Source organism: Capsicum annuum, chromosome 10 (genome assembly GCF_002878395.1).
Source record: "Capsicum annuum cultivar UCD-10X-F1 chromosome 10, UCD10Xv1.1, whole genome shotgun sequence".
Classification (NCBI taxonomy): domain Eukaryota; kingdom Viridiplantae; phylum Streptophyta; class Magnoliopsida; order Solanales; family Solanaceae; genus Capsicum; species Capsicum annuum.
Window position 1 is genome coordinate 214,981,618 of NC_061120.1, and position 23,759 is coordinate 215,005,376.

General features: G+C 37.4%; 2 protein-coding genes across 3 annotated transcripts; both read left to right on the plus strand.

The window, feature by feature from the left end:
* The first annotated feature begins 763 nt into the window (after positions 1 to 763).
* Positions 764 to 4,162, plus strand: LOC107854550. Its single transcript, XM_016699561.2, has 4 exons — positions 764 to 920; positions 2,262 to 2,499; positions 2,598 to 2,659; positions 3,795 to 4,162. Exons 1-4 carry the CDS (start codon positions 858 to 860, stop codon positions 3,963 to 3,965), a joined length of 534 nt encoding a protein of 177 aa, XP_016555047.1. The 5' UTR covers positions 764 to 857; the 3' UTR covers positions 3,966 to 4,162.
* An 880-nt stretch (positions 4,163 to 5,042) lies between these two features.
* LOC107854549 (probable zinc metalloprotease EGY1, chloroplastic) lies at positions 5,043 to 22,251 on the plus strand. 2 transcript variants are annotated; one of them, XM_016699560.2, is made up of 10 exons: positions 5,043 to 5,520; positions 9,570 to 10,031; positions 10,154 to 10,294; positions 11,032 to 11,133; positions 20,225 to 20,436; positions 20,715 to 20,765; positions 20,841 to 20,910; positions 21,333 to 21,401; positions 21,702 to 21,752; positions 21,855 to 22,251. In XM_016699560.2, exons 1-10 carry the CDS (start codon positions 5,170 to 5,172, stop codon positions 22,011 to 22,013), a joined length of 1,668 nt encoding a protein of 555 aa, XP_016555046.1. In that variant the 5' UTR covers positions 5,043 to 5,169; the 3' UTR covers positions 22,014 to 22,251. The 2 variants fall into 2 exon arrangements, with proteins under 2 accessions (XP_016555046.1, XP_047253321.1); XM_047397365.1 differs by lacking the exon at positions 21,333 to 21,401.
* Positions 22,252 to 23,759: the final 1,508 nt, after the last annotated feature.

The window sequence follows — 23,759 nt, forward strand, 5'->3', positions numbered from 1 at the left end:
TATTATTTACATATGCAAAATTACATGTTGAATCAAGGAAGGCAAGTATTGATTGTGATTGCTAATTTAAATTCAATTTGATTTGAAGTGTTCATCCCAAGAGCAACTCTTGACTAATCAATTCAAGAATGTGAAAGTCTATTTAACACAAAGAAAGTCATTGGAAAGATAAGTGATGTGTAATTTATTCACAATACATATAAAAATGCCGTTTAACTTGTCCTCAAATCACATCTATGATTTCCAATTTTAGGTGTGCAAAAATAGACACTTAAACTTGTATAAATTAAAGTTGAACAAGTAGACACACACGTCCTATGTGGCATAATACACGTAGAATGCCATGTAGGACAAGAATTGGCCGCGTAAGACGCCACATAGGATATATGTGTCTACTTGTTCAACTTTATACATAATTTAGTGCCTACTTGTACAAATTCAAAGTTGGAGGTCATAGATGTGATCTGAGGCCAAATTAAAGGGCATATTTATGTATTGTGCCTGAACAAAAGTCACGTGGAGCGTAACTTAGGTGACAATATGGTGCAAAAATATAAACTTATATCCCGCGTAAAAGTTGTGTGTTACGAGGACAAATATTAAAGACCAACAGAAAATTGGAGCAAAAGTGCAAATGACTCGATTAGTCAACCTTTGGATGTTATTGGATTTTTGTTGAGTTGGACTTGAGCCCAAATGTTACTTGGGGGCCCAACTCATAGCCCATACACCATCAATTTATCTGGGCTAACCCGACCCGTTATCCATGCCCATTATGTTTGGGCCAAATTGACCTTTTTGATGGCTTCTCTTTCTGCTCATTTTTTCCAAAAATAAAAAATAAAATAAATCAGCTAATGACAGGGCAGAAAGATGAAGCACAAATCATTTATCAACCCATTGAACAACAATCTCATTCTGTAATTACTCTTTCATTTTTGCTTCTTTCTGTAATTAGCCTTTTGATTTGACAATTTTTGAACTCTATTTCTAATTTTCTTCCCCTTTATAGTTCGCGTAAGTAAACTTTGATCATTTATTTCGAATTGGAATTGAATTTTTTTTTTCCAATTGTTACATTGTAGTTTGTGGATATAATATTATAATTTGATGGTGTTTCTGAATTAATGGTTCTAATATGGTTAATTATTGGTTGTTGATATTCAGTTAGTTAATCCCTCTGTTTCAATTTGTTTGTGGTTTTGACTTGGAGTAACTGGTAAAGTTGTGTTATGTGAACCCTTGGTAACAACCTCTCCAGAAATGCAAAGTAAGGCTACAATACATGTACCTTTTTGGTGGGGCCCTTCCTGGACACTGCGCATAGTAGTAGCTTTAGTGCACTGGGCGACTTTTTTTGTGGTTTTGACTTGACATGGACTTTAAGAAAGTAAAGTTTGAACTTTGTGGTCTTAAATGAAAGATACGTAGAATGTACCAAATACGTTCTATAATCTTGTACATGCTACCTGGAAAGTAAGACTTAGAGAATTGTCAAAATTGGGAAGAAGTATTCTTTTTTAAACGGTATAAAAAGGAAAGTGAGATGAACAAATTGAAAGGGAGGGAGTATTAGAATTGCTAGCTCTATTTCCTACTAGAGTAGTTGATTTTCTGATTGCTCGTCTTGGAGCAACATTAAAGTTGTTTCCATGTGACCTATATGTCATGTGTTCGAGTGATGGAATCTTCTTGGGGCATGGTAGGATACTACTATGATGCTTACGTCATAACCAGGGGGTCCAGCCTTTCCATGAACCCTGCGTGAATGTAGAATGCTTCGTGCACCAGACTATGCTTTATGCATCTGGTTTTTGATACAGTTCATTATCGACTGTTTGATCATTCAGTTTGCTATGAAATTGGGTACTATTATAATCCGCAACTAAAATTGTTATTCTTTTTCTTATTTTGATAACGATAGTTCATTGACTAGTTGATAATTGCTTCCTTGAGGTATCTATCTGTTAGTGATATTATCCTTTGATTCTTTAATGAAACTACAGTGTTAGTATGGTTATTGACCATTTTGATCATTCACTTTCACTATGAAATTGGATATTCTTGTAATTAGTTAGTAAAAATGTTATTTTTAACTTCTTAAGAATTGTTCTTTTTCTAACTGCTACCTTGAAGTTTCTGGAAGTGATGTCAGCTTTGATTCTTCTTTATTACGTGATTTGATAGCGTTGATTATTGTCCAGTGGACCATTTAGCACAATGAAATTAGGGAAATTGATCTTTTGAGTTCTGCATTGTAGTTTGTGGAAGTGATTTGCAAATGCACCGACAAGACTTGGCGATTTGCTGCTGGAACAGAAGCAAAATTCGCGCTGAAATTTATCAATAGCAGTAGCGTTGATTCTACATTGGCAAAGCCACCTGCAACGTATATTGAAGCTGTTAAAGATGGAGAAGTGCCTGTGATTTTTGGCCCCAATTCAACTCTTGTGAACTATGGCAAAGGATGGAAATTGCAGCCAGTCACTGAGACAGCAAGTAAACTATTATGATATTTAATTGTTTTTGGTTACTGAATTACTTAGAAATAGGAAGTTGTCAGCGGTAAGATACTTTTTTTTGTAATTCTCTTGCAGCAAGTTTTTCAAGGGGGTTGCCTGATGATTACGCAGGAGCGAGACCAGCATATGTTCCTCCGGTATGATTATGATCATGCTCATCAGATTACGTTTCCTCTTACATGAATTCTTCTTCTTTCAATATTCCAATCTGAAATATCTGTGTTTAATGTGTTTTGGAAGTTGAACAGGAGTAAGTTCATGTTTAACTAGTAGATTTTTTTGTTGTATAGTAAAAGTTTAGTTAAAGCAGCATGAAAAAACGTGTAAAGGATCTTTGATCATGTATTATTCAGGTGTGACTTCAAAAAGCTTCTTCACAAATAAAGTAGACACGATTTTGGAAATGATTAACAAAGGAAAGCTAGATATTGATATTCAATATGGATATCTTTCATTTTATTCATGATTGAATCTGTACGTATTGGGCAGAACCCTTGCATGTCTCTATCTATGTGTGTTGTGTCTGTTTCACGGAAGTGGGCATTATAAATTTTTGGGTAGCTAGTGTCATTCACGTTGGTTAAAGTTGCATTTCCTTGCTTCTATGCAATGTGCAAATTGGAATTCGTAGTTGAGTGCAGATGTAAATAGAAGGCGTTGAAATCGTCCCCTGCATTCTCATGTAATTGGATATTGTTTCAGAATTATCATTGTTTCATCTTGATCAAAAAACCGTTATTGCTTCATCACTGGCCGAACTTTTGGAAATATTTGAGTGTTCCTCAGATGATTCCTTGGATATTTCATAGTTCTCTTCTCTTAAAGATTTTGGCTTTTTACACCCATTTTCAGTTGTACAGATGTCAAAATTGTGTCTGAAAATGGTGTTGAAATGAAATGTATGTCAGACGTAAGCCACATTCCTTAGTTCATTTACATATATCAATTTATGTTACGAAATTGTATGTAAATGAGCACCTATGCCAAGTTATAGACACTCTTATATAATTTGCATTTGTGGGATTGCACTGGTATGTTGTGTTGCACCATTTCTTAAGTGTTTCGTGTTGTTTCCATTTTCCTCTTGTCCCAGGGTGCATCCCCCTCCACGAGTTTTTTTTTTTTTTTTTTTGTGTGTGTGTAATTGGGGTGGGCGAGTTTGAGCTAAGGACTCGAAGTGACTGAATGGAAACGTTGTAGGAAAAGGAAAAAACATGTTCTAGTCTTCCTATGTACATCAGTTTCTGATTCTCCGGCTTCCATCTTTTGCAGGTTTCAGACAACTCGCATTCTGCAAGGAGAAAATCACAAGCTGCTCTAAGCCCTATGTACATCGGAAAGATATTGCTTGTATTTATTATAATGTTCTTGATCGGTGCCCTCTTCACCTTGTTGCTCGATAACCTTCCAGAGCTATTATCTAGATATGGGCTCGACCATTGAATAGCGTCTTCCAGATGCATATAGCCTGTACTTAAAAGAGCATCTGCTTGTGTAGAAAATCTGAAATACTTGCCTGTGGTCATGTTATATTGTAAAGCTCTTGTAAAAGACATGTTCCCTTGCCATCACTTGTTGGCTTACTGCTGTATTTTGCAAATCTGATATTGAAAATTTTCGAAGTTCCCTTTCCCTTGGCATTTTAATGGGTCAGATCAGTCATTAATTTTTGCCTTTCAAATGTGCCTTTTAGCAATCGAGCTTTCGTTGAGTGGGACATAAGCTCTTTAGAAATTGAAGTCATGTCCGAGCATAACTTGTGAGATATTATGGTACTAAAATATAAACTTATGCTTCACGCAAAAGTAGTTTGTTAAGAGGGACTTCTAGCCGGATAAAGTTACCTAGAACTTGTTGCTGGTGGGAGCTGCCAAGTATCTCGTGGAATTAGGTGAGGTACGCGAAAGTTGGTCCGAATACCAAGGTCTTCAAGAATTGAAAAAAAAAAAAGATTAGAGATCAACACACAATAGGAGCAGAAGTGCATATGACCGACACCATTTTTTCTCATTTTTTCTAACGGAAAAATTGATCCGACTATCAAGGTCATCAAAAAAAGAAGATATCAACACAAAATAGGAGCGGGAAGTATATATGACCCACATCATTTCTTCTCATTTATTCTATTCTTAGTAGACAAAGTTATCACTACCGTGTGAAACTAGTTGAAGACACATTCTCATTTGTTCTATTCTTAGTAGACAAAATTATCTACCGTGTAAAACTAGTTGAAGACACAGACACCACGGTTAAAAAAACAGTACAAAAGTCACTCAAAAGTCATTTAGATGAATTTTAAGTAATTTGTCAGATTTAGATTTGTTTTGTATTTGTCTTATTTATGTCTAACTCTAGAACTAGAACATAATTTGATACATGATAAATACTAGATCACCAAATGGATAATTTGCTTAATAATAATCCCTAAAAATATGGACCCAAAAGAACAACCTCAAACCTCTAGGGCCACATTACACTTTTCCATATTTTAAAACCAATATATTAAAAGCAAAACAAAACAAAAAATATCAACAAGATATTCTTTTGTTCTATGCTCATACTCAAACCTCCAAAATCAGCCAAACAGCCCCTCAAAAACTAACATTTTTCACCATTAAATTCTCCATTTCAATTTTTCCAATCAATTATGGGAACATTAACGAGCTGTAGTTTCAGTACAATGAACTTACAATTCCGTGGTACTAGAGCTCCCGCTATGCACGGAGTCCGAGGAAGGCCTATTAGCTATAATTTCAGTGGAAGAATACAAATGAAGAAACTGTCGAAACGGAATTTCGGTAGATTGCTTATTAGGTGTTGTAGTAGTAGTACTGGGAATGGAAGTAGCAATAATAATAGTAATAGTGATGGGAAATTGGAAAAGGATTCGTCTAATTTGACTACGGTAATAACTGAAGAGGTAAATGAAGAAAGGAATGGCGGTAGTGGTAGTGAGGGAAGTGACGAGGAGGATTCTCCAGTTTCAGTTTCTTCAAGGGTGAGTTTCTTTTCCTTTTTTTTGGCTTTATGAAAGTAATATAGTAGTAGCTCCTTTTTGGCTATAGATTTTGAAATTTGAGTGTTTGAAGTTGTGATTTTTTGGTACTTTTAAGTTATATTTGGATATACAATTTACTTGCAAAAAAGTTTGAAGTCTCCATATTTGAGTCCGTTTTTTGGGAACTTGAAAATATTTGAAGGGGAGTAACCGGTAAAGTTGCTTCCATGTGATCAGAGTCATGGATTCAAGCCTTGGAAAAAGCCTCTAGCAGAAATGCAAGATAAGGCTGCACATGATAGACCGTTATGGTCGGGTCCTTCCCCGGATATTGCGCATATGTTACTACCTTAGGAGAACCGCACCGCAAAAGCTAGCTATTAAGGTGGGAGAGCCCAAGGCTATAAATACCTTACACACCAATACTTTGTAGTACCAATGTGGGGCTTTCTGCAATGGATCATAACAAACCACCACGCTCCGCATTCGTCATCCTCGACGGCTCCACTCTGGGTAGCTTTCACCCTACTTTTGTAAGTAGCTCTGTTCCAAGTAGCGCTTTTCGAGTCAGGAGCCAAGGTGCCTCGACGGCTGTGCGCTAGACATTACTAGCCGCGGCCAAACACTGTCATACCAGCGTCACCATCCCAGGCACAATGGGCACGGAGGGTGATGGGTGGCTCTGACACCGTTGTTACAACCTTAGGAGAACCACACTCCAAAAGTTAGCTATTAAGGTGGGAGAGCCCAAGGCTATAAATACTAAATACCCCACACCAATACTTTGTAGTACCAATGTGGGGCTTTTGCAACGGATCATAACAACATAGCAGGAACTTTGGTGCACCGGGAAAATATTTGAAGATTAGATTTTTAAAATCTGATCAAATGTCATGGCAAAAAAAATACTCTTTCCGCCCATATTACTTTTCCATATTATGAAAAGTGTATATCCAAATTACTCCCTTTTGTCACGTATTACTTGTCCATCTTACTAAAAGTAGTATATGTTCCAAACTACTCCCTCTGTCTCATATTACTTGCCCACATTACTATAACTATATGTCCCAAATTACTTGTCAATTTACAAAATCAAGATTAGAAAAAAAATTGAGAATGGTGCAAGTATAAATATTGTAAAGTTCCAAAAGAAGTTCCTTCTTTGTTAATCTTGGTATTGATGGATAAGACAAATAAATAGAGTGTATCAAAAAAGGGTTAAAGGATGAATTTATATAAGTACCCTTCTTGTTTATGATTTCTTAAGGAGTGTGTAAAAGGGGAAGTGGACAAGTAATACCGAGCATATGGACTATTTGAAGATAAATTTTCAAAATCTATAGCTAAACGCTAGTGTGGAGTTGGTTTAAACTTATAAGTTTGCTTAGAGATATTTATGTTAGTTGTTGGAATAATTACAAATCTTTTTAAAGTTGATTAATTGATAACTAAATGAGCAAGGGCACGTTGTGTATTAGTAGTTAGTTCAAGGAAGTGAAACAAAGATAAGCAACTCTGTAATTTGTTTTAAACTTGAGTATTTCAATGGAACACAGCGGTTCGAAATAAAGAAGAAATGGTTATAGAGGATCCATAGAGCAGACCCCGACTCAGCTAGATTGGTATTGCTGTATAGTTATTTTCTAAACTTTCAAGTTTCTTATTGTTACATTTTGAGACTTTGGTGCCGATGAAAGGAGTAAACTTTGGGGGAAACTAAGTAGCCGTTTGGCCATGAAAAGTTTTCACTTTTTTCCGGAAAATTATTTCACATTAGTGAAAAAAGTGAAAACGGTATGTGTTTGGCCATGAGAATTCCAAATACTAGAGGTAGTGGTATGGACTGCGTACATTCTACCTTTCCTAGACCCCACTATGTGGGAATATACTGGGTTTGTTGTTGTTGTTGTTGTATTTGGAAAAGTGAAAACAAGTTTTACTTGTTTTCACTTTTTTCACTCATACTTCTCTCACAATATTTCAAAAACAACTTTAATTTATATTCATGGCCAAACACAACTCCAACTCCAACTTCAACTTTAACACCAACCCCAACTCCGGAAAATTATGATTTTCATGGCCAAACGGGGCCTAAGAGAACTGATATAAGTATTGGTATATGGATGCTGTTCTTCATGCTGCTGGTTGTTTCAGTATGTCATAGGCTTCTAAAGTAGGAGAAACTAATTCTGCCAGCTATGTATTGATATTCCTCTTATCCTGGCTACCAGGTTCAGAGGCACGTTATGCGAAGCCCAAATAGTCCTTATATTTACTAAAATGACACCACATGACAGTTAAGTCTTTCCTAGTGCAATTGCTTCTGCGTTTCATTTTGCATAATATAGTCAAAAGGGTCGAAACTCCTAAAGACAAATTTTGCTATATTTTTGTGCCTCTTCTTTCATTTTTTTAAATCAAAGCATGTGTAGGGATGAACCTTGACCTCCTGTAAGGGAAAGACAGTAAAACCAGTGGACCAAAGTTGAAATGGTGCTCTTAACTATTAGCTACAGCTATAAATGAATTCATCTCGAAAAAATGAAAACTTGTTAAGGAAAGCTGTACTGTAGTAATACACTTGAATTTTTAATTGATAGAATTTGAACATGTTTTTTTCTGTTGTTATATAATTTATTCACCTTTTAAAACGCGAGACCGCTTACCAAGAATCCTGCGTACTCCACTGCTGGCTGCTGACTTGCTTATACGGATAGGAAACATTATACTGCAATGAGCGGAAAGGAACATTGAAAATTAGTTGCAAGTATTTTGCTTGCAATCCCATTTTCTGTTTGCTTGTGCTCCTTACCCTTGAGAGAAAGAAGTGGTTAGGTTGTTCTGTTGCAGTGTGTTTGTGGAAACAACCTCGTGGTAGAACACTGAGCATCTAAACCTTCTGAGACGATGCAAAGCTGGAACTCATAGACAATCTTCATAATCTTGATTAGTTGAAAATCTGATCTTGAATAGAAAAAAAAAAGCAAATGCCTAATGGGAAACTTACAACTAGTTAATTTGGTGATTGCAATGCCAAAGGCTTTTCACCCTTATATACTTGTTTACTTTCAACTGTTAAATTGTTTCAACTAGTACAAAAAAAAAGTTGTGGCCTGAGATAACTGTGAATTTTAAGAGACTTATCTGATCATTAAGATAGCAAGAACAAGTGTCAAATAGCTATCTTTATTACATTGTAGTAGGAAAATGTTTGAGTAATCTCTGTTGATTCATAAGTAACTCATGGCACTAAAATGATAAAAATAAAGAGTAGCTGAGGAGATGAAGCAACATTAAAGAAATGAAGAATATCCGATTTACTGAATATGTTTACTCTCTTGGCAGCCAACAATATCCCCTGTTGGATCATGATAAAGAAGAGACTGCTTACAGCTGCTGACTTGCTTATACGGATAGGAAACATTTTACTGTGACGAACGGAAAGGAACATTGAAAATTAGTTGCAAGTATTTTGCTTGGAATCCCATTTTCGCTTTGCTTTTGTTCCTTATCCTTGAGAGTAAGAAGTGGTTAGGTTGTTCTGTTTCAGTGTGTTCGTGGAAACAACCTCCTGGTAGAACTCTTAGCATCTAACCTTCTTAGACAATGCAAAGTTGGAATGCATAGACAATCTTGATTAGTTGAAAATCTGATCTTGAATAGGAAAAGAAAAAAGCAAATGCCTGATGGGAATCTTACAACTAGTTACTTTGGTGATTGCAATGCCACAGGCTTTTCACCTTTATATACTTGTTTAGTTTCAACTGTTAAATTATTTTGACTAGTATAAAAAAAACGCTGTGGCCTGAGATATCTGTGAATGTTAAGAGACTTATCTGTTCATTAAGATAGCAAGAAAAGTGTCAAATAGCTATCCTTTATTACATTGTAGTAGGAAAATGTTCAAGTAATCTCTGTTGAGTCATAAGTAACTCATAAGAGGCGCTACTCAATTGATAAACAATAAAGAGTAGCTGCAGGAGATGAATAAAAATTAAAGAAATGATGAAGAAAATCCGATGTACTGAATATGTTTACTCTCTTGGCAGCCTACAATATCCACTGTTGGATCAACTTACAACAATTTCCAAGTAGATTCTTTTAAGTTGATGGAACTTCTTGGACCAGAAAAGGTTGATCCCAGTGATGTGAAGGCCATTAAGGAAAAGTTGTTTGGCTACTCTACTTTTTGGGTGACTAAAGAAGAACCATTTGGAGATCTTGGAGAGGGCATTCTTTTCCTAGGGAATCTTAGAGGAAAGAGGGAGGATGTTTTTGCCAAACTTCAGAGTCAGTTATCAGAAATAATGGGTGATAAGTACAATCTGTTCATGGTGGAGGAACCTAATTCAGAGGGGCCAGACCCGCGTGGTGGGCCCAGAGTCAGCTTTGGTATGCTGCGGAAAGAAGTTTCTGAACCAGGCCCAACAACTCTCTGGCAATATGTAATTGCTTTTCTGTTGTTCCTTCTCACGATTGGTTCATCTGTGGAGCTAGGAATTGCGTCTCAGGTGTGATAATTTATCCTCATGGTTTGAATTTAGAATTCCGTTTTACTTTGTTTCATTACTTCTGATAAAATTGGCAATCTTTTTTCAAAATTGACTTGATGACTTCAATTTATGTTGAGCAGATAACTCGCCTTCCTCCTGAGGTAGTTAAGTACTTTACGGATCCAAATGCAATTGAACCACCAGATATGCAGCTTTTAGTACCGTTTGTGGATTCTGCTTTACCACTGGCATATGGTGTGTTAGGTGTCCAGATATTTCATGTAAGATTTCTTTGTTATCCTTTTAGTTGAATGTGTGGGATTCTCTGTTATTGACGAAGTAAGCCAAGACCAAAAGAAACATGAAAAATTTCTCTAAAGTTCCCAGTTTTATCTTTGATTTATGATAGAATGGTTTAACTTGGGCTTTTGATTTCCTTCTTTGGCAACATTTATTATGTCAGTTAAGCTGGCTATTGTTTTATTTTTGGACTTATTCACTGTTAGATCATATTACTAGAGATTGGTTTCTTAGAAGACATTGCTTCTACATTGGGTTTTTCTTTTTCTGTTTTTGTTAGGTTCCTTTGTCTCCAGAATGGCCCCGCTAGTGGGATCAGTTGCTCAGAGACTAGATATTATTTATTTGAGTTTTCAAGCCAGGAGAAATTAGAAAATATTGAGTTGGACCGCTATTAACTACTACTAAATGAGGGGATTGATCTCATTTGTCTGTCAAAACATTTCAGGCTTGTATGTCTTTATCTGACTGGTGAACGACATAGTTTTTGCCTTTCCTCAATCAGAAGATTCCTTAATAAATTTAAAAACACATTCATAAGTTTTGCCTTTCCTCCTGCCAATTAGTGGATTCCATAATTGATTTAAAACATATTCAGCTGACCTAGTTATCCGTGAGACGGCGGTTAGTCTCTCCTGGTGGTTTTATACCTTAATTTCTGTTCTTCAGAACTTATTCCTCCCTATTCAATTTTATATCAGGAGTTGATTTGTCGCAGGAAATCGGGCATTTTCTGGCAGCATTTCCAAGGAATGTGAAACTAAGCATTCCTTACTTTATTCCAAACATCACTCTTGGAAGCTTTGGAGCAATCACTCAGGTTAGCATATTTTGTTATCACTTGTCAATGCTGGAAATGGAAAAGTTGGCAGCTGAGGATTTTGAACTCTCTTAGAGATTTGTTTAAATAGATCCAATATTCTGAATAGTCCTCAAAGGGCTGTTTGCTTTCAGGAGAGCCATGAATGAGTACATTCTCATTCACCTGCTCTCGTTAAAAGGTGGAATACACTGGTGATATGCATTTAAGTGGTGCTTTTGCTTGACTTGTTTTCGTTGTTAGAGCTTAAACCCTGTGTTATGTGATAGACTCTCCCTGGTCGTCAAAGATGCACTAGTTCTTAATCACTATTTTTGACTTCAGTAATAGGGTTCTCTTTTTGTGGCAGGGAGGGGGTTTACAATTCATTTCTGCCTAGAAAAGGGCCTGATGGCAGAATGCAAAAGTAGTGCTAGCTCCAGGACATATGTAACTAAGCTAGGTTTAAGGAGCTAACAAAATCCCAAAATTAATTGGGTAGTTTACAGCGGTAAGGGTACTGCAGTTGTAGTGGTTGACGAAACAGTTAGCCTTCAAGTTGTGTGTTGGAGTTGAAATTCCATCAAAGCATCTGTGATTTCTTTTATTCCGTAAACACCAAAAGATAGTAGCTGAAATCATCCTCCGGAACTTTTTGATGGCTTTATCAACTCTGCAAAAACTCCAGCTTTCATAGGCATCTTTAATCGATTGAGATTGCACCCAACTCCAGTTTAAAAATAGAGAAGAAGTTCCAAAGTTCTGATGCAACTGAGCAGTGTATGAGTAGATGGTCAATGTACTCCAACACATGTAGCATCTATTAACCCACTGAACTCCTTCTGTGAAGGTTAACTTGGGTCAAGCAGACCCCATTTAAAACTGTCCAAGTAAAACTGATCACCGTGGTGGGAAGTCTAGTCCTCCAACTAAGTTTCCATGGCCAATTCCCCGTCCTTCCATTTTGAGAGCATAGATGTTTATAGCCAGCCTTAACTGTGTGTATGCATTTGCTAGAACTGCCCGATGAGATTCTTTCTGGCTGTGATTCTGTTGTGCTATGACGCTCAATGAGGCTAATAAGCGAAAAAATCTTCACTCTCCCAATCTTCTTGTAGGCTCCTTCTTAAAGTAATAAACCAGATGTTCTCCTCTCTACCCAATTGTTGTAGAGATATGCTACTAGTAGTACATAGTTTAAAAAATGTTACTAGCAAAACTAGAATTTTCTGGCTGCAGCCTCATTCAAACTAAATAAAAACATGAGGAATTTGAAGATGGTGCTATAGTATACTATATAATGCATGGATAGTAATCTCTTGAAAAGTTAATAATATTCTTCAATTTCCTAGCCATTTGGTGGTCACTTTATCTAGGATTTTATCATTTTAAATTTTTTTAGTTGAAGCTTGTGATAAAGGTTCCCGTGGTAATAGTCGAGGTGTGCTCAAGCTATGCCGGACACCACGGTTATCAAAATAAAAAGTTCTAAATGTAGGCTGTGATTGAGGAGAGAAAAAAAAAGTGGAAGGAGAATCAAATGTTATCTTTGCTGAATGAGATGTTGTCAATGTGACACTTCAAACGATGTCAATGTGTAATACACTGGCATTCTCTCCCTTCTTATGTATCTGTGAGAATTAATGGAGAAAATATTATTGAAATTGTGTGTTTACATAATTACATAGAGACCCTATTTATAGACACTATAGTAAAATCCTTTTCCAAGTAGGATTTTAATATACTACTACTATTTCTACTCATATTCTAACACTTTCCCTCAAGCTGGTGCATACAAATCATATGTACCTAGCTTGTTACAAATGTAAATAATACAAGAACCGGTGAGAGACTTGATGAAGATGTCTGCAAGTTGATCAATTGACTTCACAAATTTTGTAACAATATCTCCTGAGAGTATCTTTTCTCTGACAAAGTGACAATCAATCTCTATGTGTTTAGTCCTATCATGAAACACCAGATTTGATGTGATATGAAGGGCTGCTTGATTATCACACACAAGTTCCATCTTACCGGTTTCTCCAAATTTTAATTCTCTTAGCAACTGTTTGATCCAAACTAGCTCACAAGTTGCTACAACCATTGCTCGATATTCTGCTTCCGCACTAGATCGAGCAACCACACTCTGTTTCTTACTCTTCCAAGACACCAAATTACCTCCTACTAAAACACAATATCCGAAAGTAGAACGTCTATCAGAGGGTGATCCAACCCAATCAGCATCTGTGTATCCAATGATATGCTCGTGACTTCGATTCTCAAAGAGCAGTCTTTTACCTGGAGCTGACTTTATATATCGCAGAATACGAACAACTGCATCCCAATGACTATCACAGGGAAAGTCATAAACTGACTTATAACACTCACAGGAAAGGATATGTCAGGTCTTGTCACGGTGAGATAATTCAACTTTCCAACCAACCGCCTATACTGCTATACCTTTCAGGATCACTGAGTGGCTACCCCTATCCTGGTAGAAGTTTAGCATTTGGATCCATAGGAGTGTCATTGGGTCTACATCCCATCATTCTTGTCTCCTCAAGAATGTCTAAGGCATACTTTCGTTGAGAAATAACAATACCTGATTTGGACTGAGCAGCCTCAATACCTAGAAAATATTTCAGTCTGCCGAGGTCTTTAGTCTGAAAATGCTGAAAGAGATGTTGCTTCAATTTAGTGATACCATCTTAATCATTGCCAGTGATAACGATATCATCAACATAAACCACCAGATAAATACACAGATTTGGTTGAGAATGTCGATAAAACACCGAGTGATCAGCTCCACTACGAATCATGTCAAACTGCTGAATTACTGTGCTGAATTTTCCAAACCAAGCTCTAGGGGACTATTTCAGACCATAGAGTGACCTGCGCAATCGACATACAAGGCTACTAACTCCCCTTAAGCAACAAAACCAGATGGTTGCTCCATATAGACTTCTTCCTCAAGATCACTATGCAGAAAATCATTCTTAATATCCAACTGATAAAAGAGGCTAATGCAAGGTAAGGCTGCGTACGATACACCCTTGTGGTGGGGCCCTTTCCCGGACACCGCGCATAGTGGTAGCTTTAGTGCATCGGGCTGCCCTTTTAAGAGGCCAATGACGGACGGCAGCAATGGATAGGAAAAGACAGGCAGATGCTATTTTACCCACTGGAGAGAAAGTGTCACTATAATCAAGCCCAAATATTTACGTGTATCCTTTGGCAACAAGGCGAGCCTTAAGTCGATCAACGTGACCGTTTGGACCAACTTTGACTGCATAAACCCAACGGCAACCGACAGTAGATTTACCTGCAGGAAGGGAAACAAGTTTCCAAGTACCACTCGCACGTAAAGCAGACATCTCATCTATCATAGCCTGCTTTCACCTTGAATGATAAAGTGCTTCACCTATAGTCTTAGGGATGGAAATAGAGGACAAAGATGATACAAAAACATAATGGGGTGATGATAAATGATGATAACTCAAGAAAGTATAATGTGGGTTACAATTACGGGTGGAATGCATACCTTTTTAAAGTGCAATTGATTGGCTAGGAGAAGGCAAGTCCGTAGTAGGAGCAGTGTCAGACGCATGACATGAATCATCTGGGACTAATGGTGGGCGCGGACGACGATGATAAGTCAGAAGTGGTGGCACTGCAGCTGGAGACGTCGTTGATTCCTCAAAGGTTGGTTCGGGTAAGTCTGGAGATACGGCTAAGATCAAGGATGGTGCGAGTAAGACTGGATATACGGGTAAAATCTCAGAGATATCAGGATGATCAGAAGATATACAGTAAGGTCGAGATTCAAAAAAGTGACATCGGCGGACATAAAGTAGCGACGAAGATCCGGTGAATAACAACGATACCCTTTTTGGACTCGAGAGTAACCAAGGAACACACACTTGAGAGCACGAGGAGCTAATTTATCTTTTCCAGGGGTTAAGTTATGAACAAAACATGTTCTCCCAAAGACACGAGGGGGGATAGAGTAGAGATGTGACTGGAAACAATATAGAATGGGGAACCTTATTTTGAATGGAAGATGAATTGATTAGATAACAAGATGTGAGGACTGCATCGCCCCAAAATTGCAGCGGAACATAGGATTCAATGAGAAGAGTGCGAGCAGTCTCAAGAAGATGCCTATTTTTTCTTTCTGCTATATCATTCTGCTGAGGGGTGTACGAACAAGATGTCTAGTGAACGGTTCCATGATGGGTCATAAACTCCTGAAACCGAGAGGATAAGTATTCTAAGGCATTATCACTACGAAAAGTACGAATAGAAACACCAAATTGAGTTTGTATTTTTGTACAAAAACTTTTGAATATAGAAAATAACTCAGAACGATCTTTCATTGAGAAAACCCAAGTACATCTTGAAAAATTATCAATGAAACTAACTATATAACAAAAACCTAAAGGTGAACCGACTCTACTAGGACCCCAAACATTAGAATGAACTAATGAGAAAATAGACTCGGAATGACTTTCAATACTACGTGAGAAACTAGCACGGTGTGTTTCCCAAGTTGACATGACTCACAATCTAATGTGGATAAACTAGACAAACTAGGCATCATCTTTTGGAGCTTGGATAGACTCGGATATCCCAAACGTTTGTGAATTAGGTCTAGAGGGTCTGTAACGGAGCATGCCGTGAAGGAATTTGAAGAGGTAAGATGGTAAAGGCCTTGTGATTCATGTCCTGTGCCAATCGTCTGTCCCGTACTGCGGTCCTGCATTAGAAAAGAGTCATAAAAAAGGTTATGCTACAATGAAGGGCACGTGTCAAACGACTAACAGATGCAAGATTAAAAAGACAACCAGGGACATAAAGAACAAAGTCTAGAGGGACAGAAGATAGGGGTTTGGCTTGTCCAACTCTTTTTGGTCGTGTTCGGATCCCATTGGCTAAAGTAATAGCAGAAAGAGATTGTGAATAAACAATATCAGACAAAAGTGATTTGTTACCAGAAATATGATCAGAAGCACCTGAGTCCACAACCCATGATCCAAGAGTACTAGACTGTGAAACACAAGCAAAAGGATTACCAGCAACAAAAGCATCAGGCTGGGCAACCGAGGCTACTTGTGGAGATGTTTGCTTACTTGCTCAATACTGAAGGAACTAATCATATTCTGTCTGGGCAATATGAGCATTATTGGATGGTCGATTTGGCTGTGGAGATATCTGTGTACTTGCTCGATTCCGAAGGAACTCATTATATTTCTTTACAACAATTGGATCATAACTGGGTGGTGGATCATGCAAACTATGGCATATATCCCGAGTGTGTCCAACTTTATGACAATAACTACACCTCGATCGAGATTTTCCAGAACGACCTCCTCCTCGTCGATTTTTCATAGGCTGATATGTTCGTTTTTCTCTGGTTTGAGATGCAAGAATAGATAAGTCAACACTGGATGATGAAACTACTCTGTGACTGGGAGGCGCGGCAAGACGAAGCAGATGAGAGAATAACTTATCAATTGTAGGAACGGTAGGACTAGCTAAAATCTGATCACGTATAGCATCATGGTCAGTAGAAAATCCAGTAAGTGTAAGAACTAAAAATATATGTCTGTGCTCTTGCTATTTTTCCACATCTGCAGTGGCGGGCATCAATGTATCAAATTCTTCCATGAATGCTTGTACTTGTCCTAAATAAGTAGACATATCGGATTCTTGGTTCTTCAAGTTGGTAATGCAAGATCACATCATAAAAACGACATATGTCATTAGTGTCTAGAATGGACGAAACAAGGGCATCAACTTAGAATCAATAGATCGCCATAAGAGACTGCATAGTTGAGCGTCAACTTTCTCCCATTGTTATTTAGCTTTCGCATCTTCCGCGCTAGATTTTTTCTTTTCATCTACCACACTAGCCTTGTTCGTTAAGTGATCTTGGACACCTTGATCTTTGCACCACAACTCAATCGAGGAAGCCCAGGCTAAATAATTTGAACTTCCCATTAAAGGTTCAAAAGTGATCATAGGGCTTAAACTTCTAATTCAATTATTTTTGGAGCCAAAAATCTCATGTCCTAAAGACCTCTTGGGAATTTGACTTGAAAATCCCAAGAAACGGTTGTTGGAAACAGTCCCACTGGGTGTGCCAATGGAAACAGAAAACAATTACCAGAAATATTATGAAGTCTTCGGAATTTAGGTTTCGGCAATCGGAATCTGGAAAAGAATATGTGGTCGGAGTCGGAATAGACCGGCGACCCCAATAGAAGAAAGAAAAACTCTAAAATTCGACTAGAGACTGCCGGCGCGTGAAGTAGATCTCGCCGGAATTACGGGATTCTGGCTGGCGCGTGCCTGGTACTTTTCCGGCGGTTTTGGTCGGGTTTTAGTCGCCTGATCTTTCCGATCCTCTTGGTGGTGTTGTATTTTTCACACAACCCACAATTAAATATGACGAAAATCAATCACCAGAATTGACATGACTGAGGTTTTTTTTTTTTTTTTTTGATGTTTCTCACCAATGCTCTGATACTATGTGAGAATTAATGGAGAAATATTATTAAAATTGTGTGTGTATATAATTACATAGAGACCCTATTTATAGACACTATAGTAAAATCCTTTTTCAAGTAGGATTTTGATATGCTACTCCTATTTCTACTTATATTCTAACAGTATCAATTCTATTTTGGAAACAAATAAGCTGCATTTATTACTTTTTCCAGTCTGTAATCTACTCTGGATTGCCCTCTATAACCCCTCTAAACACACTATATCTGCTAATATCACCTCCAACAACACAAACCTAAACAACAACAACAAATGGGAGACCATCATACCGCCGCACCTTCTTCCTCAGTTTCTGTGACGCTCCCTAAAACAAAAACCCCAAATCCTATCTTTATTCGGTTTATTTTTGTTGATTTTGATTTATTTTTTTCCTGAGGTTTGTTTCACATGATTGTGTTTTCAATTCTGAAACTTAACATTCTAATTACATATATTCTTGCAGAAAAAAAACATGAAGAACATTGGAATATCCTGTTTATCAGTCAAGGACAGGTCTGATTTTTGTACTTCTCCAGTGTTGCACTTGAAAATCACTCTTGTTCTTTCTGTTATTTTCTTCAAGTGCAACACCGGAGAAGTACAAAAATCAAACCTGTCCTTGACTGATAAGCAAGATATTGCAGCATTCTTCATGTTTTCTTTCTGCAAGAATATATGTAATCAAAATGTTAAGTTTCAGAATTGAAAACACAAGACTCCTGTGAAACAAACCTCAGGAAAAAAATAGACCGAATATGGATAGGATTTGGGGTTTTAGGGAGCGTCACAAAACCTGAGGAAGAAGGTGCGGCGGTATAATGTTTGTTGTTTAGGTTTGTGTTGTTGGAGGCGATATTAGCAGATATAAAATGTTTAGAGGGGTTATAGAGGGCAATCGAGAGTAGATTACGGACTGGGAAAAGTAATAAATGCAGCTTAGTTGTTTCCAAAATAGAATTGATTTTTCTAAGCAAGCACAGAATTCAAATTGGAAAATCTTAGTCATAGGCGGCATTAACAAAGCTCAATCCAATCCTTAGTGTTTATGGTACTCAAAGCATAACAAGAAAGAGACAGGCATGTAATCAAATGACATGGGTTGAAGATATAATTAACGTTGGTGTACTCACCTTGTGCGTGTACCTCACTTTAATAAGTTCAAACGTTACACTAAATATTTGTAAAAGTCGATCGACATTCATCTGTAACAAAACAATACAATGATAGAGACATTAAAATAATACAATTAAATCGAATCTTTAAACACAAAAATTTTCTTAAAGTCGTCCGACACTTATCTGCCACCTGTAAACAATAACAAAATAATAGAGATATCAAAATAATACAACTAAACCTAACCTTTACATAGAAAAATTTCTCAAAGCCAACCAACATTTATCTATCACCTGTAAACTGCAACAAAATAATACGATAAAAGTGATATCAAAACAATACAATTAAACTTAAATTTTACACATAAAAATTTCGCAAAGCCGTTCGAGATTCATCTAGGAACTGTAAACTACCACAAAATAACAAACTAATAGAGATATTACGATAATACAATTAAATCTAATCTTTACCTAAAGAGAATTTCCAAAGCCGACCCATATTCTTTTAGCATCTATAAATTAAAATAAAAAAATAAGATAATAACAAAACAATTAAACCTAACCTTTACACAAGAAATTCTTCAAAGCCAACTGACATTCATCTACGACTTGTAAACTAAAAAAAAAATATAATAGTGATCACAAAGCTTCGATTTTGATTCAACTAATTCTTGTCTGATCGAAAATTTTGACCCTAAACAATGATTTTGAATGAAAACAAAGAAGATATATATACACACACATGTTGAACTCTATTATGCCGACAAAAAGAGTGATGGAGTTGAGAGTTAGAAAATCAAGCATCCACCAATCAAGACATGCAATCGAATCAAGTTAGATGAGCATCAATCATATTCTCCCAATAGGCGAATCGGTTTGTTCTCTAGTTTAACGTACATCTCAATATTTATAGAAGTATTTCCTTTATAGAGTCGAGTATTTTTCTAATTGAACAGTAGAAAGAAAAATATTAATTTATTCTCCTACCATATATTTTAGGAGTCCCATATATTTTAAGAAGTCTAGTAAAAAGAAAAATAGTAATTAATTCTCCTACCATATATTTTATATTTTAGGAGTCCCATATATTTTAGGAATTCTAGTTAATATAATAAAAAATAATTAAATAATAAATTTAAATATAGTAAAAAGACAGTTTTGTCAAAAAAGAGCCTTTTAATGAACAAAAAATTCAAATTACTTTTCTAAGGGTCTTCACACTTTTAATATGTTTTATATTTATATATATATATATATATATAGATAGATAGATAGATAGATAGATAGATTTTGTTAAAGTCATATATAACAGATTTGACAATGGTGAAGTCTAGCATGGAGGGAATCTGTGCTAGATTAATCTACTTCATCAAACCTTGCCATTCCGCCAGATTCATCATCGCCCTATCAATCATAAAGCATATGCATTAATGATCTTCTCTTGGTTCTTGCAGTTCAAATCTATTCTTCCTGATCGCAAAGCAAAGGTAGACATTTCTCTTGCGGGTCCTTTTGCTGGTGCTGCATTGTCTTCTTCCATGTTTGCAGTTGGTTTGTTACTGTCATCCAATCCTGCTGCTGCTGCAGAGTTGGTTCAGGTTCCCAGCACACTTTTTCAGGGTTCTTTGCTTCTTGGGCTTATTAGCAGAGCCACTCTTGGTTATGGGTAAGTGTAGCCCTCCACAGGGAGCAAAAGCATTAAGTTCTTGGAAAACAATCTTCAGAATGTACATTTGAATTATTGTCCTACTATAATATGAAAATTCTCCTTGTCAAACCCGCTATATATGTAGGCTGATCACTTTGAAGTACATAAAATAGTTGTTTTTAAAAGAAGACCTTAACAGATATGTGCTTGTTTAAGGCCAGGGAACTTTTTGATTTTTCCAAATTGGCAATATGTTTTCGTTTCACTTATTTAACCTAATGTGCCTTCATTTGCAGAGCAATGCATGGAGCAATGGTTTCAATCCATCCTCTTGTGATTGCTGGCTGGTAAATCTGAGTTTGTTGCAATTTGCAAGTTTGTTGGTTGAATTTAGCTTGCTTGCTCTAAATTTCATTTTACAGGTGTGGCTTGACTACATCAGCTTTTAATATGCTACCAGTTGGATGTCTTGATGGTGGGAGAGCTGTGCAGGTAGCCATTGCATTCTTAATGGTCAATTTGTCTTCATGAACTTGAGATACTGTGAAGGTTAACTTAAAGCATAATCAACAGTATCCTACTAAATTCAAATGAATGACAAGTCAGTAACCTTGAAGTAGACTGTTCTTTACATAGTATTAGATGATTGAACGGTGCAAAGCTTGAAATGATTATACCAATAGACTTACAGGTCCTATGTGATTCTAGTATTGCAACATTTGGATCTCCTATTGAGATAGGAGCTGTTGAAACTTTTTAGCATGCTTAGAGAAATTGATTTCCAAAAATATTTTGCCAATCTTTTTATGAAGAATCATGACCTCTTGTAAAATGAAGAGCTTTCTTGGCTAAGGGATAAATGGTTGTCCCAGATAAAGTATGACACTATCCACTTCATCTTTTATTTTTGGCAGGGAGCCTTTGGGAAAGGTTCACTGATGGGTTTTGGTTTGGCAACATACTCACTTCTGGGCTTAGGCGTGGTAAGCATTCTTGTCATTTGATATAGGGTAGAGCTTACCATAAATCCTTACATTGCTTGAAGTTTTCCAACTATTATGTTTTCTTAGTTTGATGTGCATTCCTGTCGTTCACATATCCAATCATTGTTCCAGACCCCCTTTCCCCGCGCTGTTAAGTTGTAGTAATTAGTATTAGGTTTTCAATCCTGAAACTTTTATCAAATCACATATGGCCTTTTACATATCAATCCTTCCTCCTTTTGCTTGGGGTTGCAAATTGTACCATGAGTCACTCAATAACTTTGTTTCTGCTGCTCTCAGCTTGGTGGACCTCTATCACTTCCTTGGGGATTATATGTGCTTATATGTCAGGTAATAAAAATACAATGATCGTGTAATTTTAGCTCCATCCTATTACATGGTGTAAGAGTTAGTTGTCTAGACGTTAAAATCTTTGGATCATTTGACATACAGAGGACACCGGAGAAACCATGCTTGAACGATGTAACAGAGGTCGGAACTTGGAGGAAAGCAGCTCTTGGTGTGGCTATATTCCTTGTAGTATTGACTCTCCTTCCTGTATGGGATGAACTTGCAGAAGAACTTGGTATAGGTCTTGTAACCACCTTTTGATTTTTAGAGAGTGGAGCCTTGCCAATTTTTTATGTTGACACGAGCTCTATGATACAACAACATACCCAGTGTAATCCCACGAGATGTGAGCTCTACAATTTATTTATATTGATCTTTAATCTACTTGGTAGACAGTTTATACATGTATATAGTGAGTTTCTTTTTTGACTGGAAACACCATTTTTTATCTGCACATTTGTTCTTATTTTTTAATAAAATCTAAATCCATCTCCTTCCAGTTTCTCTAATTTATGCACAGATTTTGTTTTAACTATTACATTTGTTGATTTCAGATCTTTAATCTCTACTGTATTTACCTACCCCAAAACAATTTAATCTTAGTAGTTGGTAACTAAACGACTATAACATATTATTGTAATCACACAATGCGGGATTTGGAGAGGATGGGTTTACCGTGTAGGCAGATCTTACCCGTACTTTGGAGGCAAAGATTGTTTTCAATTGATCTCGAGTGAGCATCTTTCGACGCATCATAGGCTTCTGGTGATGGACTTGTTTATCAAGAAGAGCAAGAAGAGTAGGGCCGGAGAGGGTCGACCCAGGATTAAGTGGGGTGGCTTGACGCCAGTTAGTGCGTTGGAGATCGGGGAGAAGGTGGTGGGAATGTGGGTGTGGGACTGTAGGGGGGACGTGGATGTTATGTGGGATAAAACTGTCAGCTGCATCAAGGAGACGACTAGAGAGGTGCTGGGTGTTTTGAGGGGTCGGGCAGGTCGGCATAAGGGAGGGGATGCGGAGGGGTAGGGCAACGGGGCCTGACGAGATCTCGGTGAATTTTGAAAGTATACTGGTGGGGCAGGTTTAAGGTGGTTGACTGATTTGTTTAACGTTATTTTCAAGACTGCGAGAATGCCTGAGGCTTGGAGATGGAGTATGATGATTCTGTTATATAAAAACAAGGGTGACATTCAGAGTTGTAACAATTATAGGGGTATTAAGTTGTTGAGTCACACTATGAAGATTTAGGAGAGGGTGGTTGAGCGGAGATTGAGGAGGGTCATGTCCATTTCGGAGAATCAGTTTGGTTTTATGCCTGATCTCTCGATGACAGAAGCAATCCACCTGGTGAGAAGATTGGTGAAGCAGTATAGGGATAGGAAGAGGGATTTGCACATGATGTTCATCAACCTGGAGAAGGCGTATGACAAAGTCCCTAGGGAGGTTCTTTGGAGATGCTTGGAGGTGATTGGAGTTCTGATGGCATACATCAGAGCTATTAAGGACATGTATGATGAAGGAAAGACTCGGGTGAGAACGGCGGAAGGAGACTCAGGACATTTTTCGGTCGAGACAGGATTGCATCAGGGATCGACTCTTAACTCGTTCCTTTTTGCGTTGGTAATGGACATGTTGACGTGAAGTATTCAAGGGGGGGTGCCTTGGTGTATGTTATTTGCGGATGATATAGTGTTGATTGATGAGACGCGGGGAGGTATGAATGAGAAATTAGAGGTTTGGAGGCAAACCCTTGAATCTAAGGGGTTCAGGTTGAGTAGGTCCAAGACAAAGTATTTGGAGTGCAAGTTTAGTGATTCGAGTCAGGAGGACGAAGTGGTGGTGAGGTTGGAGCCCCAGGATGTTTGTAAGAGGGATAGTTTTAAGTATCTTGGGTCTATGATTCAGGGGAATGACATGATTGACGAGAATGTCTCTAAACGTATTGGAGCAGGTTGGATGAAGTGGACGCTCGCCTCGGGAGTGTTGTGTGATAAGAAGGTGCCCCTT

What these genes read in the sequence shown, in the direction of transcription:
- LOC107854550 (XM_016699561.2), top strand. Translation starts at nt 858, where the DNA reads ATGACAGGGCAGAAAGATGAAGCACAAATCATTTATCAACCCATTGAA. An exon ending in TTGAACAACAATCTCATTCT is followed by an intron (nt 921 to 2,261) that starts GTAATTACTCTT and finishes TCTGCATTGTAG; the next exon opens with TTTGTGGAAGTGATTTGCAA. An exon ending in GACCAGCATATGTTCCTCCG is followed by an intron (nt 2,660 to 3,794) that starts GTATGATTATGA and finishes CATCTTTTGCAG; the next exon opens with GTTTCAGACAACTCGCATTC.
- LOC107854549 (XM_016699560.2), top strand. Translation starts at nt 5,170, where the DNA reads ATGGGAACATTAACGAGCTGTAGTTTCAGTACAATGAACTTACAATTC. An exon ending in CCTCTTGTGATTGCTGGCTG is followed by an intron (nt 20,766 to 20,840) that starts GTAAATCTGAGT and finishes TTCATTTTACAG; the next exon opens with GTGTGGCTTGACTACATCAG. An exon ending in ATGGTGGGAGAGCTGTGCAG is followed by an intron (nt 20,911 to 21,332) that starts GTAGCCATTGCA and finishes TATTTTTGGCAG; the next exon opens with GGAGCCTTTGGGAAAGGTTC.